General features: G+C 40.0%; 2 protein-coding genes across 2 annotated transcripts; one reads left to right on the forward strand and one right to left on the reverse strand.

Annotated features, from left to right (window-relative positions):
- Positions 1 to 1,353: 1,353 nt before the first annotated feature.
- Positions 1,354 to 8,607, reverse strand: tyw5 (tRNA-yW synthesizing protein 5). The gene is made up of 8 exons (XM_039817217.1): positions 8,475 to 8,607; positions 6,057 to 6,211; positions 5,892 to 5,961; positions 5,127 to 5,171; positions 4,803 to 4,940; positions 4,083 to 4,170; positions 3,773 to 3,889; positions 1,354 to 1,724 (listed from the first exon to the last, which is right to left on the reverse strand). The coding sequence occupies exons 1-8, from the start codon at positions 8,553 to 8,555 to the stop codon at positions 1,432 to 1,434; spliced, it is 987 nt and encodes a 328-aa protein (XP_039673151.1). The 5' UTR covers positions 8,556 to 8,607; the 3' UTR covers positions 1,354 to 1,431.
- Positions 8,608 to 8,821: 214 nt separating this feature from the next.
- maip1 (matrix AAA peptidase interacting protein 1) lies at positions 8,822 to 15,398 on the forward strand. The gene is made up of 5 exons (XM_039819163.1): positions 8,822 to 9,178; positions 9,307 to 9,378; positions 12,434 to 12,560; positions 14,359 to 14,509; positions 14,619 to 15,398. The coding sequence occupies exons 1-5, from the start codon at positions 8,858 to 8,860 to the stop codon at positions 14,695 to 14,697; spliced, it is 750 nt and encodes a 249-aa protein (XP_039675097.1). The 5' UTR covers positions 8,822 to 8,857; the 3' UTR covers positions 14,698 to 15,398.
- The last annotated feature ends 331 nt before the right edge of the window (positions 15,399 to 15,729 follow it).

The following is a 15,729-nucleotide window of genomic DNA, read 5'->3' on the forward strand; positions in this document are numbered from 1 at the left end:
TCAGCGCTTACAGAGAATTTCTAATAAGAGGAGAACTTCCACTCTCTCAATACTTTCGGCTTCTGAACTGGTTGCAGTTCCACTCTGGTTCCATATAGGGGGCGCTCACAGGTAAGTGCAGAATGAATGGAGGTCTATGGAGCTATACCCCTCAAAATCCCCTTTACTCTCAGGATATAATTTTTTTGTCTAGTAATTTGAATGTTGCATTCGAAAGGGGAGGCAAAGAAAATACACACTGCTGGGTGTTAGACTTTTTTAAAGTGGCTTTTCTGTTCTAAAAAGCCTTTTAAGATGTCAGTGATGTCATACACATGGTACAGCCAGAGATACTGCTTTATGGCAAGCTCTGAGTCACTTCCTTTGTTCTGTCGAGGCATCGACAACACAGCTGACAGGTTAGACTCTCCCTGTCAATACAACACAGCTGACAGGTTAGACTCTCTCTGTTAATACAACACAGCTGACAGGTTAGACTCTCCCTGTCAATACAACACAGCTGACAGGTTAGACTCTCCCTGTCAATACAACACAGCTGACAGGTTAGACTCTCTCTGTCAATACAACACAGCTGACAGGTTAGACTCTCTCTGTTAATACAACACAGCTGACAGGTTAGACTCTCTCTGTTAATACAACACAGCTGACAGGTTAGACTCTCTCTGTTAATACAACACAGCTGACAGGTTAGGCTCTCCCTGTCAATACAACACAGCTGACAGGTTAGACTCTCTCTGTTAATACAACACAGCTGACAGGTTAGACTCTCCCTGTCAATACAACACAGCTGACAGGTTAGACTCTCCCTGTCAATACAACACAGCTGACAGGTTAGCTTCTCCCTGTCAATACACGTGCTAGAAAGAGGTTGGCTAATGTTTTAAAGACCACGCCGCAATATTCACTCTGACATTCTGGTTCCACTTTGGATGCCGTCAAGTAGGATCTCTGGTCGTAATCAGTCCTTCACTGACCAATCAGCATTCATTAGCAGAATGCTAGCATGTTATGGGCAACAACTACTCAACCTGTAAGAAATCCAAAGGACATAAGTACTCGTTCATTCAACTTTCGACCTATAATCCATGTTGAACTTGCAAAAACTAAATTCAAATCTGAGATTGACAATCAGGCGAAAGAGACACATTTAGCCGTCTAGCTCCATAGACTCCCATTCATTTTGCAGCTGCCATCACGATCACCCCCAGTGGAACTCTGATGGCACTGCAACCAAATTTGGTACAATGGGGCTTAATAGGAGTGAACAGGCTCTCCGTAGACGGGCTCTGGCGCTTAGCACCGCCCAAGACTATTGTGATTGGTTTAAAGAAATGCCAATAAACCAGAGCACGTGTTTCTCCCATCCAGGAACGTTGTGTGGACTAGCCAGACCCTCCTCCGCAGCGCCGTGGAAGGTCTGGCAATGCGAGACTAACTGCTGGATAATGTGGCGTCCTGTGTAGTTGTGCTCGACACATTGTCACAATACGTCCGCTTTTGAATGCGCTGTATCATTCGGCGCCCATAAAAGTCCCGATAATCTGCCGGGAGCTCATCCAGAGTGTGCAGTGCTCTCTCCAGGGCCTGCAGGGCTCGAGTGGCAGCCGCAGGGTCTTTATTACCGTACGGGTCCTTCCTGTCGTAGCTGGCAGCTGGCAGATGGCGCCAGAACACATTTACACCCACACCAAACTGCAGTGCCAAGGTGTTATGGAACCACAGGGCTGAGGAAAACGGAGACACTTGATTATGTAAAATCCTTAATATAGAGAGCCGCAGTCAAGCCCTTCTACTTCCGGTTCATGGGACCTATCTTTCGAAAAAATATGAATGGGAGTCAATGGAGAGATAATAATTCTTTTTTGGTCCAGTTTGAATTGAGCCATGAATTACGCATATGTTCATCAGTTTAATAGATAATGTCGCAAGTCAAGAAAGTCTGTTTATTGTTAAACTGTTGAAGTATAAAACTGTGAAAATACGTGATTAGAAAGACTACACGCTTCAATGTCTCATGGATGACGTCTCTCTGAAGCTCCGATGTCTGTGTGTATCGTACCGGGGATGTAACGTTACTCTAATGAGCAGAGGATCTCGCTTGTTCTTTTGCTTCTCTGCTGAAAACACTTGACTGGATAAAACACAGCAGGTAAGATAACGTTACATGTGTTGTGGAACAGAGCTAAGCTAGCTAGCTAGCGAGCAAGCCGAGCATCAAGCTAGGTGAGGTAGATTGTGTGAGAAGGGAGATGTAGTCCACTGAGCGGTTTCACACTAAACTAAGTGGTACTACGACAAACCTAAAGCTAACTGAGACTTTCTTCAGTTGAAAAATGATCTTTCAAATTGACGAACATCATATTTGTAATCCATGGCACAATTCAAACAGGATAAAAAAATTATTTGCCTCTCCCCATTCACTACCGTTCATATTTTTTCCAAATTAAGGTTCCATGAGGTCCCCGGAAGGGGAGGGACTTCGCCTCTATATAAGAAACTGTTGCTAAAATTCATTGTAATCGTTAATATGTATTTATAGCAGGTAACGGCTTGGTGTGTTTCTAATATTAACCCTTGTGTTGTCCTCCCGGGTCAAAACTGAAAATGATACCAACCATCAGCATAATGTACACCACTTACACCAACTTTGTACCACTAGTTTTACACTTATTTATGTTTCCAAATTCATGGTCAATAAACCACATGTATATGAAATGATATGTAATTTTTGTGTTATGAATCATTTTGACTAATAGTTAAGATCAGAGCAAGACTTTTGTCAAAGTTTAGTTTCAGGATACTGAAACCATTTAAACCGTTTTTTTTTTTTTGCTTTTTTTTTCAAATGCTATAAAAATCGAAGAAAAAAACCACCACCCATAATTCAATAAAAGTGGTGAACTGATCCTTAATTTTACTTGCGAGGACCGTTGTATGTAACCATCCATGTATTATTTTTGGGCAATTTGGAAAAACTATTTGGAAACTTTGAAAACATATCAAATTTGACCCGAGGACACCAGGAGGGTTAAAGGAGAATTCTGGTCGATTTCAACACGTAGCTCTGTTGTTTGTTGTCACGTAGTGCTGTAGTACAACTAGCAGGAGACAAGTTATAATTGAGGTAAGTTTGGAGACACTACCTTATATAATCATTAAATTCATACATATTTTTGATGTATCTCTTTTCGGTGTTGTAGTTTGTAGACGGTCCCTAAGTCTTGTCATCTCAACACTGGACCTAAACAGAGCTGAATTAGCACAGCTTTTATGCATTTCTTTCACATCTACTGCAGTCAGATTCACTGTGTTCACTCGGAAGGAATCACTTCACATGGGTAGGCACTTGGAATGACATTTTGAACATGTTAAGAGGCTAAAAGCACGTTTAAAACTTGCCCCGTTTCAGCCGCCTGGGTGCGAAAGCTAGCAGTAGCATAACTCGGTGTAGGCAACACCGATTATTTTCGTTTTTCTCGCTACTGACAGCACTACGTGACAACAAACAACAGAGCTACGTGTTGAAATTCTCCTTTAAGCTTCCACCGGTGTTTGTAAGCTAGAATTTATACTGAGTTTGGTTTACGAGATAGAGACTTTATTGTCATTATAAAAAAGAAATGCAGATGCACTCAAGTACTGGACTCAAATAAATAAATAAGGTTCCTATTCATCATCCATCCATACTCACTATTAGAGTGAGAGTTACATACAGAAGAACTAGCATGACCTTATGATGGAAGATTTGCTTATTGTGGACAGTTTGCATTACCGGGGATAAAAAGTAGATCTCCAGGCTCCAGCACACACTCGTATCTCTTTGCCTTCACAAACTCAGGAAACCGATTCAGGTCTGGGGAGTCGATGTCCAGGACCTCTGATTTATCACCTGATAGGTTGAATTCAAATTAAAAGAGGCATTATAATATGATCCCAAGCTATTAAAAGAACACTTGCAGAAAAACACATTCAATCAATCAATTAACATCGATAACAGAAATATGAAAGTGGACGAGGCTGATACAGTAGCTATATTTTGGGCATTCACAACATCCATCTGGCATCTTTCCATAACCACTTGCCTGACAGGTAGAGTTGCAATGCATCCTGGGGGCTGTAGAGAGCCACTCTCTTCATCCCGGTCACCTGAGCCAGCAGGTTATCCATCACCTGAAGGTATGAACCCCCCCAAAGAACAGAAGAGGGAGAGCTTACTGAGGCTAGATCTTAGAAATTCAACTCTATTTCCTGGGAGAGGTAAATGAAAGCATTTATTAGGGATGCACCGATGCCAGGGCTTTGTGTATCTGTCGATACCCGGTACCGATCCGATACCGTTGCTGAATTAATAATACACTGTATACCTTCCACCTTATACCTTCCTTCCACCATGTGGAAGAGACTAAAGGCACCAGACCTTCCTTACTAAACATGACTTTCCTGACTAAGACAAAATAACATAGATGTAATGTATTGAATTCTTATTTATTTGTACACTCAACTCTTCCACCATGCGACACACGTGCGACAGAGGGGAAAAAAACTGGATCGGCCCATGGATCTGTTCATTTTTCCAATCCCCGATCCAGCTATTTTGTCAATATCGGGACCGATAGCCGATCTTAATATCGGATCGGTGCACCCCTAGCATTTAATTGTCAGTTTTTAAAATATATACTTGTAGACCACGTACACCTGTGCTAAGTACAGCACCTACGATGTCAGTGTCCCATCAGTGAGGCGACCGATAAAAAAAGAGAACTTGAAATAATAAGTCGATAAACTAAATGCAGAAGGCTCACGTCGTAGTGTGTCCACAGCTGCAGACCACAGGAGCTGATGCGGAAGACGCTGGAGAAAAACTGATCGGGTTCAAAGAACTGTGGGATGTGGAAATCCTCTGCCAAGTCTGGGAACTGTTTGCTCAGATCAGCAGGTTCCTGTGAGAGAGAGATTTATGTACCAGGTTTAAGAGCTTCCACACTCAAAGTCAGATTGAAAACATGTTTGCTGTATAAATACAAAGAAATCTCTAAACTCTGCTTTTTAGAGGCAGCAGAATCTGTAAGGTCCAAAATCTAATGTTCTGTCTTCACAGATTTCCTAACATTGAGTCTGCTTAATACCTTTCGTACGTCCTCTCCCAGTGATCGAAGATAATAGCTCTCATCCTAAAATAAGACCAAGGAAGGTGTGTCATTAAGAGCTATAACAAGTGTATTACAAGTAGGGCTGCACAATATATTGTTTTTTTTTTATCGTTATCGCAATATCAACTGGCGCAGTATACACTTCGTGAAAGGCTGCGACATATCACAAAAGACACACATTTTTTTGTTAGTTGAAAGAAAATATAAGTACAAAATTACAGTTTAAAAAGAAACTGTCATTATTTTTTAGTGGTGCATTTATATATATATATATTTATAATGAATGAATGAATGAATGAAAGTTTATTCGGTTACAGAACATAGAACATAATATATGTACAGCAAATTCATTAGAAACAAGGGTGGTAACCGAAAAGGTATAGGCTGAAGCTGTGGCTTGTTACGCCTACCCTGTTTTACAAAACAACATCTACCCATCAAAATTTAAACGTTATTATATATATACAATATATTTAATGTTAAATTTGTTCAATAAAATACTGTTGGAAATGATTTCCTTTCGTTTGTTTTAAATTCAACAAGCAATTTGTTGTATTCTAGCAGAATACTGAAAGCTGCAGAAATGCAGAACTGAGTACACTTCTAATATATGTCTATTTATTGCACGAAATATCGTTATCGCGATATTCAACAACCTTGTCGCATATCGCATATTTTGCTGATATCGTGCAGCCCTAATTACAATTGTATACCATAATCCTTATTTTTTTTTACCCTTACCTCACACAGGAAGAAGTCAGTGTGTTTTTTTTCAGATGCCCTTTTCACAAATTCCTTGAATGGCAGAGTCCTGTGAATACAGAAGTGTAGCTGAGAAGTGTGTGTTTGTGTGTGTGTGTGTGTGTGTGTGTGTGTGTGAGACAGAGAGAGAGAGAGAGAGCTCACTTGTAAACAAAGTTTTTGTGAAGGAAGTCCATCTGTGGCACAGTGGATACGTGAATCTTCACTTCCCTGTCTCCCCCTTTCCGTCCAAGATATTCAACGGTCCACTTCTCCAGGCATGCTCCGAGACACACGCCTCTCAGCACGGCTGGTCTGCGCTGCAAAACCAATCGGTGTCATTTAGCTGTAGGTGCACCTCTGCACACCCTGTCTGATGGCAAATAAATGGACCCAGGATCCAATATCATACATAATTATAATACATTATCCATCATTTAAAGGGCCACCAAGTATACACGTGCAGATCGTGCTACTGGTCATGGGGAGTAGGGGGTGCATGATATATCGACTGGATATCGTTATCGCGATATCACGTTGCGCAATATTATATCGAAAGTGTCGCGATAAGTATGCAATATTTTTTTATATTTACTTTTATTGTTTCTAATATGTCCTGTTGTGTAGACATGCTCTTTATTTATATATTTTATACTGTCCAACCAGTAATACATGTCCTGTTCTCTTTATTTATATATTTTATACTGTCCAACCAGTAAAACATGTCCTGTTCTCTTTATTTATATATTTCATACTGTCCTACCAGTAATACATGTCCTGTTCTCTTTATTTATATATTTTATACTGTCCTACCAGTAATACATGTCCTGTTCTCTTTATTTATATATTTCATACTGTCCTACCAGTAAAACATGTCCTGTTCTCTTTATTTATATATTTTATACTGTCCAACCAGTAAAACATGTCCTGTTCTCTTTATTTATATATTTCATACTGTCCTACCAGTAAAACATGTCCTGTTCTCTTTATTTATATATTTTATACTGTCCTACCAGTAATACATGTCCTGTTCTCTTTATTTATATATTTCATACTGTCCTACCAGTAATACATGTCCTGTTCTCTTTATTTATATATTTCATACTGTCCTACCAGTAAAACATGTCCTGTTCTCTTTATTTATATATTTTATACTGTCCAACCAGTAAAACATGTCCTGTTCTCTTTATTTATATATTTCATACTGTCCTACCAGTAAAACATGTCCTGTTCTCTTTATTTATATATTTTATACTGTCCTACCAGTAAAACATGTCCTGTTCTCTTTATTTATATATTTTATACTGTCCAACCAGTAAAACATGTCCTGTTCTCTTTATTTATATATTTCATACTGTCCTACCAGTAAAACATGTCCTGTTCTCTTTATTTATATATTTTATACTGTCCTACCAGTAAAACATGTCCTGTTCTCTTTATTCATAGATTTTATACTGTCCAACCAGTAAAACATGTCCTGTTCTCTTTATTCATAGATTTTATACTGTCCAACCAGTAAAACATGTCCTGTTCTCTTTATTTATATATTTCATACTGTCCTACCAGTAAAACATGTCCTGTTCTCTTTATTTATATATTTCATACTGTCCAACCAGTAAAACATGTCCTGTTCTGTAGACATGCTCCTTATTTATTTATTCATGTTGGACCAGTCCAATATGACTGTCAGTTGAAATAAACCTTGTGTTGTAAGAAAACTTGTTTCATTTGTTATGAATCTATTTTGATGCGGGGTTTTTTACCCGTAACATTTGTAATTTTACAAGAAAGTGAGGAGATTTTTTTTTTTAAGAAATATCGAAATTAATATCGATATCACAGTTGAATATCGCAATATCACATTTTGTCAATATTGTGCAACCCTAAAATGGGGAGTAGTACTCAGGTTGTTATAACCATAGATATTATATATATGGTTATAACAGTGGTATAATGTCTTCTGTGGCTCTGGAGGAGCTTGAAGTCTGCCAAACAATAGCCCTGATGTCGTCATCAGACACTGCCGTCATGTGTAGATAGAAATATATTCCGTTTAAAGGTGATCTAAAACAGATCTATGCAGTGTTTTGCTTGTGGCTGTTGATTGGAGGTGACTGGTGTCTGTCATCAACTAATCTGTCATTAACTAGTTAACACCAGTAGACCTAACCTGAGACCGAGACATTGCCTTTATATGTATTACCAGAATAAGCGATACAGCAATTGTGCAGTTTGTCGTGCAACATTGTAAATGCCATCTGCTAAAAAGAGTCAAAGCAGCAGCAGCAGCCTGTTAACGTTGCCCTTTGATACTGTAACGTTAGTCACATTTAACTGCAGCCATGAAGACTAACTAACGTCAAGGAAAAAAGGGGGAGTTCTCTGCGCTTCTGCAGACCACAACAATCCGGTGCAACCAAGGCGGGACACAACAGAATAAATAGCAAAAAATTGGACTCTGATGAAGATGTAACTATGCATCGAAACGTTAGTCATTGTTATGCACCTTAAGAAATAAAATCATCAAGTAGAAGACATCCGTGTTGCACCGGCAATTTTTTGCTACTAACTAACGTCAGTTACCTCTGGATAAATCTCTCGCAGAAACACGTCCTTATCTACTTCTGTAAATATCGGCACAGGTACTTTTTCCTGGAGCTCCATTTCACATGATTTTGCTTTAGAAAGTAAACCGCTCCTAAACAGCAGGAGTCACATTGTTAGTATTCCCCATAGAAACGAAAAATGACTAAGTGAAAGAAGGAGCGTTTAAAAAAAAAACATTGTCACATTAATTACAAAACTATGTGCTTGTTTGAAAAAAACAAAACAAAAAAACATGATATTTTCAAAAAATGTTGCATTACTGTCTGTATTTTTAGCTTTTTTTTTAGACTGTGTTTCTCACCGGAAGATAGAAATACACGGACAAGAAGGCGGCGTCAGTCCGAGGGGGGAAAAAAAAGATGGCGCTGCCCATGTTAAGAGGTTGCCACAGATTTCCGTCAACATTTAGCTGTATTCGTTTATTTTTAAATGAAAGTATCATCCTGAACCGGTCCGGGAGAGCGCGGCTACCTTCCTCACCCCCTGCCGCTGTGACAGCAGCGGTCCGCCCTTACAGCTCCGAGCGAGACGGACACAACCAGAACCAGAACCGGAAGGTGGTGGTGGTCGGCATCCCGAACCCTTTTATCTGGCTTCGCACCCGAATCTACTACTTTCTGATCCGGGCTTACTTTGACAAAGAGTTCAACATTCAAGAGTTCACGGAGGGAGCGAAGCAGGTCTGTAGAAACCTGAAAACACAGTGGGATCACGTGTTGGAAGAGCGTTATTTATTCACGTATTACGACCGATTACGACCTAAACACCCCCCTCCCCCCCACCAATGAATTGAGTTGTGTTGTTGCAGGCCTTCTCTCATGTCTCCAGACTGTTGTCACAGTGTCAGTTTGAAGCTTTGGAAGGGCTCGTGGCTAAAGACGTGAGTATGGGAACCCAGCAAGTCCAAACTTGTACTAACGTTATCCATTCTGTACCTAACGTTATCCATTCTGTACCTAACGTTATCCATTCTATACCTAACGTTATCCATTCTATACCTAACGTTATCCATTCTGTACCTAACGTTATCCATTCTATACCTAACGTTATCCATTCTGTACCTAACGTTATCCATTCTATACCTAACGTTATCCATTCTATACCTTACATTCCTTACGTTATCCATTCCGTACTACGTATCCATTCTGTACCTAACGTTATCCATTCTGTACCTAACGTTATCCATTCTATACCTAACGTAATCCATTCTATACCTAACGTTATCCATTCTGTACCTAACGTTATCCATTCTGTACCTAACGTTATCCATTCTATACCTAACGTATCCATTCTGTACCTAACGTTATCCATTCTGTACCTAACGTTATCCATTCTATACCTAACGTTATCCATTCTGTACCTAACGTTATCCATTCTATACCTAACGTTATCCATTCTATACCTAACGTATCCATTCTATACCTAACGTATCCATTCTGTACCTAACGTTATCCATTCTGTACCTAACGTTATCCATTCGGGGTCAGCCCTATGTTCCCACAGCCCTATGTTCCCACATTTCTAAGATTTTTATCTTAAAATTAGGCCCTATGTTAGGGTTACATTCCATCTGTAGCCCATTGCTACTTGATAATAGGTTGGGTGTAATTGGCTACCAAATTGGGAGAAAGGGGGATAAAATCTGATGGAAATTTATGAAAAAGGAAATGTGGGAACATAGGGCCTAATTTTGAAAAGAATCTTAGAAATTTGGGAACATAGGGATATGGGAACATAGGCACGCTCCCATCCACTCTGTACCTAACGTTATCCATTCTGTACCTAATGTTATCCATTCACTGGTATCTTAAGCTGATCCCCCACTTCCATATTAATTGTATAATAATAAGACATGCATCATCTTTCTGTTTGTACTGTTTTTGCAGTAATACGAGTGAACCTACACACAACATGCAACAGCTAATTAAATGACATATAGAATACAAAGTGGTCGGCCAAAATGCAAAATCCCAAATAAATAATATATTTAAATTTCTTGTTTTCTGAGATCTTTTCAGAGACACCCATAGCGGTTTCTTATGTTCTGCAGCTCCGAGTCCTGCACCTATTTCCTTTGTGCATTGGATTGTGGGACAATAGTGTGCATCATTCGATACATTGTTAAAGTGATGGTTCGGAGTAATTCACCCTAGGGTCCTTTGCACCATGACCTCGAGCCAAACACCCCCCCAGAAGCTTTTTTCACCTGGGTCTAACATTGGGCGAGTTAGCGTAGAGTAGCGTTATCAGCTGAATAGTTTAGCGCAGGGGCTAATGGACCCACGTTTGTATCTCGTAAGTTACCCCAATAATAATGCCCGAAATTATACCAAACGTCTACAAGTAGTACAAATAGGTTATGCTCTCATAAAACGATGGATTGGAAAGTTTGTAAGTACACCAGAAGTTTATGTAAATAACACTTGCCTGCTGGCTTCTGCTCTCTGCTGTTGTTATTGCTGCTGTAAGATGAGTGCTTAGGGTCATCTACAAATTGCAACACCGAAAAGAGATGCAACAAAAATATTTATTAATTTTATTTTTTTTACTCCGAACCATCACTTTAAGCAGATCGTGTATTGGCCACAACATGACAGGTCTACATTAAATACAATTTATTTGTCAATGTCATTATAAAAAATAGTGTTTCCACTATCAGTTACATTTATTGAGTCATGGTGGGCCACTGCTATCCCTGGCCTCACGTTTCCTTGCATTTAAATTCCAATGAGTGCCAGACATGCACAATCATGGGGACAGAGCAGCAAAGGCTTCACCTGCTTTTGTGTCTCAGTGTGGATTAGAAACCAGCTTCAGTTCAGAAAACCCTAGAGCCAGTGAGGAGATTTGAGGATTCGTAGGTCTGAGATGTAAGACAGGACAACCAGATTTTACAACCAGTTTGATACCAAACTGAAAGTCAACAAAGAGAGGCATGGACCCACTCAATGGGATACACTGTAGTTCTGAGAGATCGCCAGATAAATAACAATTAAGGAAGTAAGAAAGTAATTCTGTTTTCAGACTCTACTCTTCAGTTCTTGTGAAATATTTGAGTTTTCACCTCCTTTTAAGTGCTCATATTATGCTTTTTGGCTTCTTCCCTTTCCTTTATTGTGTTATATATCTTTTTTTGTGCATGTTATAGGTTTACAAAGTGAAAAAGCCCAAAGTCCCCCCCCCAAAGGGACTTACCATCTCCAACAGAAAACACTGTTCACCAACTGCTCCAAACAGCTCTATTGTAGTCCAGCCTTTACTTCAGAGACAGACATGGTCACTTTGGAACACACGTTATAATGCTCGCCTAGCAGCTAGCGTGGCACGCCCTCATACTCTGCTTCTGACTGGCTAGTAGCCCTTACCTAGGTACTGTCAGGACACGCCCTCATACTCCGCTTCTGACTGGCTAGTAGTCCTTACCTAGCTACTGAGCATGTGCGACTCCCAACAAAGATGGAACAGAAGTGAGATGTCTCACTCTGTAGCTAAAACAGAGAGCTCAACACACTGGGTGAAAAGAGGAGCTGCAGCAAGTGCAGTACAACAAAAATATGGTGCTTTTTGAAAGTTAAACCATGTAAACCTATTCTGATATAACCTCGAAATACAATTTATGAACCTGAAAATGAGCATAATGAGCACTTTAAGGCTTCTAAAAAAACTATTCTAAAGAAACCGATCATAAACAGATGCAATTTGTTATGAGTGGTCGTAGGTAGGAATAACTACAAAAGAGTAATTGATCATACAAATCTGAATTGAATAGTGTGTAGATTAATTAAGTCATCAATCACATTACCACCAATCAATATAATCAAGACATGTTTTCTTGGCTCAAAGGATAGACATGCAGCATTTTAAAATCCTTGTATATGACCGGTGTCATCTCTCTGCCCAAGTTCAGCTTTATCTCATTTTTGATGTCTTTGCAGTTGATTGGAAAGCTTGAGGAGAAATGCAACCTGCTGCCATCGAGCCACAAGAAAGCTCTCTCTGCAGATCCTGATGAGATCATGTACACCACACCTGGAGACGTAGGGATCTTCTATGATGATAACGGTCAGCATGAAGTGTCAAACAGTATTTCCTGTTCCTTTTTTATTGTCAACAAATCCCATGAAAAGACCAAAAACCAACAATGAACAGATCCTTGTAAAAGCCTGATATATCTTCTTCCTCTCTGCCATACACCTCCACTGTTGTCCAAAAGCTATTAAAAAATATACATCAATGAGCCACACTGTTGCACTAGGTGACATGTTCCTTCAATACCATAAACACACTCTGTAGTTTATTCAGACTCAATCTCCCACACACCGCCCTAACTAGAGCACCCTGCGGATTCATTCACAGCTGAAAATAGTCCCAGACAAATCCACAAAGTACTCTTGTCTTATTAACCTTTGTTAAAAATGACAGTGCCCAGCTGTTTTGGAAAATGACTGGGGCTTTGTTTCAGTTCCGTTCCAGTGGACCTGCGGCTGAGTGCCTCCTTCCTCCTCCTCATCCTGTCCCCTTCCCTTCTGCGCACTAACCCCCCCCCAGCCCCACCCCCACCCCCAAATCCTTCTTGTCGGTTATTGGCTGGAACACTGTTTATTTATGTTTGATGGTGCAGGTTGGCGCAGTTTGTTTTTGTCGCCGTTTGTGGAGCCTGGGCTGTCTACAGAGACCGCATTTTTTTACAGTGTGTTCAGGGGACAGGCAGCTCGATAGTGAGGAGATGTTTGCTGTATGTGACAAAAAATGTTGTAGCCTAAAAAACGCTGGCCACATCATGTGACATAAAAAGAAATAAACCAGCCTTATACTTTTAGATGTAAACACAATGTTTTGAGGTCTATGCTGGTTTTGTATCCTTAATAATGGGGGGGGGAAGGAGGGGCAAACCCCTTTTTTTTTGGGGGGGGGGGGGTGGGGCGACCCCGCCCTGGGGCCCCCCTCCTTTTTTCCTTAAGGATTTAGATTATCAGCCATAATGTCTACACCATCTGAGGCAGACTGACCACGAGCTACGTGGTTGTGAAATGAAGGTTTCTGGTCCTGTAGAAGCTAGAAGTCTGTATGAAATCAACCTTGTTTTGAGAAAAACATGTTTTATCTGCTATCTTATGGAGAAAAAAAACTACACTACCCACAATCCTAAGCGTAACAGCAACGTGTCTGATTGGTCCAACTCGCTGTTACCATAGAAACTTTTACCGAAACCGCGAACGGCTAGAGCGAGCTTCTAGCACTGAAGTCTCTGATAGTTTCTGTACACGGTTTTGTACCTTTTGCCTTTTTTTCCGTTTTCAAAATGTTTTTTTTGTGCAAAATGTTTTTTACTTTGAGTGTGTTCATTTACAATCTGAACCACATCGTCCGAGGGGACTTTAGGCAGGTAGCAGAGAGACTTGGTCCAGCAGTATCTATCGGGCTCCGCCTTTGTAAAAAGCTAACCGGAAGAGCCGTATCCCAACTCAGAGACGCTCTTCCGGTCTTCAATTGTTGCGTGACATAGGCCTATTCATTGCATCATTGTGTTACTTTATTTTATTTTATTAGAGAGCACTTTTTCTTTAAGTGAATTGTATTGATGTAGGCCAAAATAAAAAAAATTCTGAATGCTCTTTACATTCTGTGCACCCTCTATCCTTAGACCCTTTATTGGGATAACAAAAAACGTCCCCAAAAATCGGGGACAATGGAAGACCCCTCAGGAGGAGCAACGGAGGAGGGATCTCTCTTCCAGGACGGACAGACATGCAGTCGATGTTATGTGGACAGAATAGGAAGAAAATGTGATTTATTTGTGCAGTGTAAATCCTTGTCTACTATTGTGTGACAATGTATTAATGGTGCACTACTTTTCCAGGGAGAAAATTTGTCAGTATTCTGATGCGTTTCTGGTATCTGACAAGTGCACGTCTTCCAAACGAAGCCATGGAGGGAACCCGTATCTTCCAGGTGGCCATTGGTGGAGAGGGCGATCCAGAAACTAAGAGACTCCTAACTGCAAACTATGAGTGGGTAGATCTTTCTTCTCAGGAGTGTAATGACTTGTGCGTGTAAAATATGAATAATGATGTGGCTTGTAATATTTTGTTCTGATCTCTCTTTTTGGCTCTCTGACAGATTCCAAAGGGAGTTCACTAAGGGAGTCCCTCCAGACTGGACCATTACGAGGATAGAACACTCCAAGCTTCTGGATTAAGGTGGTTTTGATTTGAGGCAGTCGTGCCACTGGAAACTAATCAAAGACATGAAGTTCCCCTCAGTATTTGCTTTCAAACATGATGCATCTCCTCACTGGGGAAGTTGGAGGAAAACACAAGGACAGACTTGGAGTCATCCACTATTCACTGTAGAGAAGACACATGAGCCAACCCATCTATTCTCATAGATACGGCCCAGAACCGCTGCGGTATAACAGGGGTTCTTATGGGTTTTAAAAATCAGTGTTCAGAACTTGACTACAGTAGGTTTGTGAACTCTTGTTTTGGAAGGTTTGTACATTTAGGAACGTGGCCAGATGAATCGGATATTATTTTCAATTTATTTTAATTATTATGTAATATCATATGGATGGGGTCTGCTGCACATGGTTGTGCCTTGCGTCTGTTCTTGGAAACATCTTGTTTTATATTTTTGAAAATTCTGACCATTGTCTTATACGGTATTTCCAAGTAGAGAACTAATGTTTCTCTACGGAGGAGTGTGGTATATAAATATGTTACAATTCAATGTGCCAGATTTGTTTCCACACAAAAAGAAATAGTTGAGGTCCCCTGGCTCTCAAGTACATGCTATATATATATGCACTGTATGTGTATACGTGTTTGCAATGATTAAGGCAGCTTGGTGCAGCTGCAGCAGACCTGTGATTGTTTTATTAAAGATTTGAAAAATGAAAAATGTGCCATTCATTTCCTGTAGTATTTTCTACACTCAACATGTTTTAGTACTTTTTTTTTTTTTAGACGTGATGATTGCAAAGACCCTTGGACTTGTCTGCACAATGATTTCAAAATTGGTGTCTGAATTATTCAAATTAAATGCATTTCTAATAATTGGATAAAGGCAAAGGTGTACTAAAAACATAGAAACCCTAATGCAGATTACGTTTTAACCATTAAATAATACAATACAATCCTAAAAAAAAATGCAATGAAATGAAAAAAACAAAACAATCAGCTTGATTTAGCTATTCCTGATATATATAACTGTCACACGCTGTCTGCTCTCC

This window comes from Perca fluviatilis, chromosome 12 (genome assembly GCF_010015445.1).
Source record: "Perca fluviatilis chromosome 12, GENO_Pfluv_1.0, whole genome shotgun sequence".
In the NCBI taxonomy this organism is placed as follows: domain Eukaryota; kingdom Metazoa; phylum Chordata; class Actinopteri; order Perciformes; family Percidae; genus Perca; species Perca fluviatilis.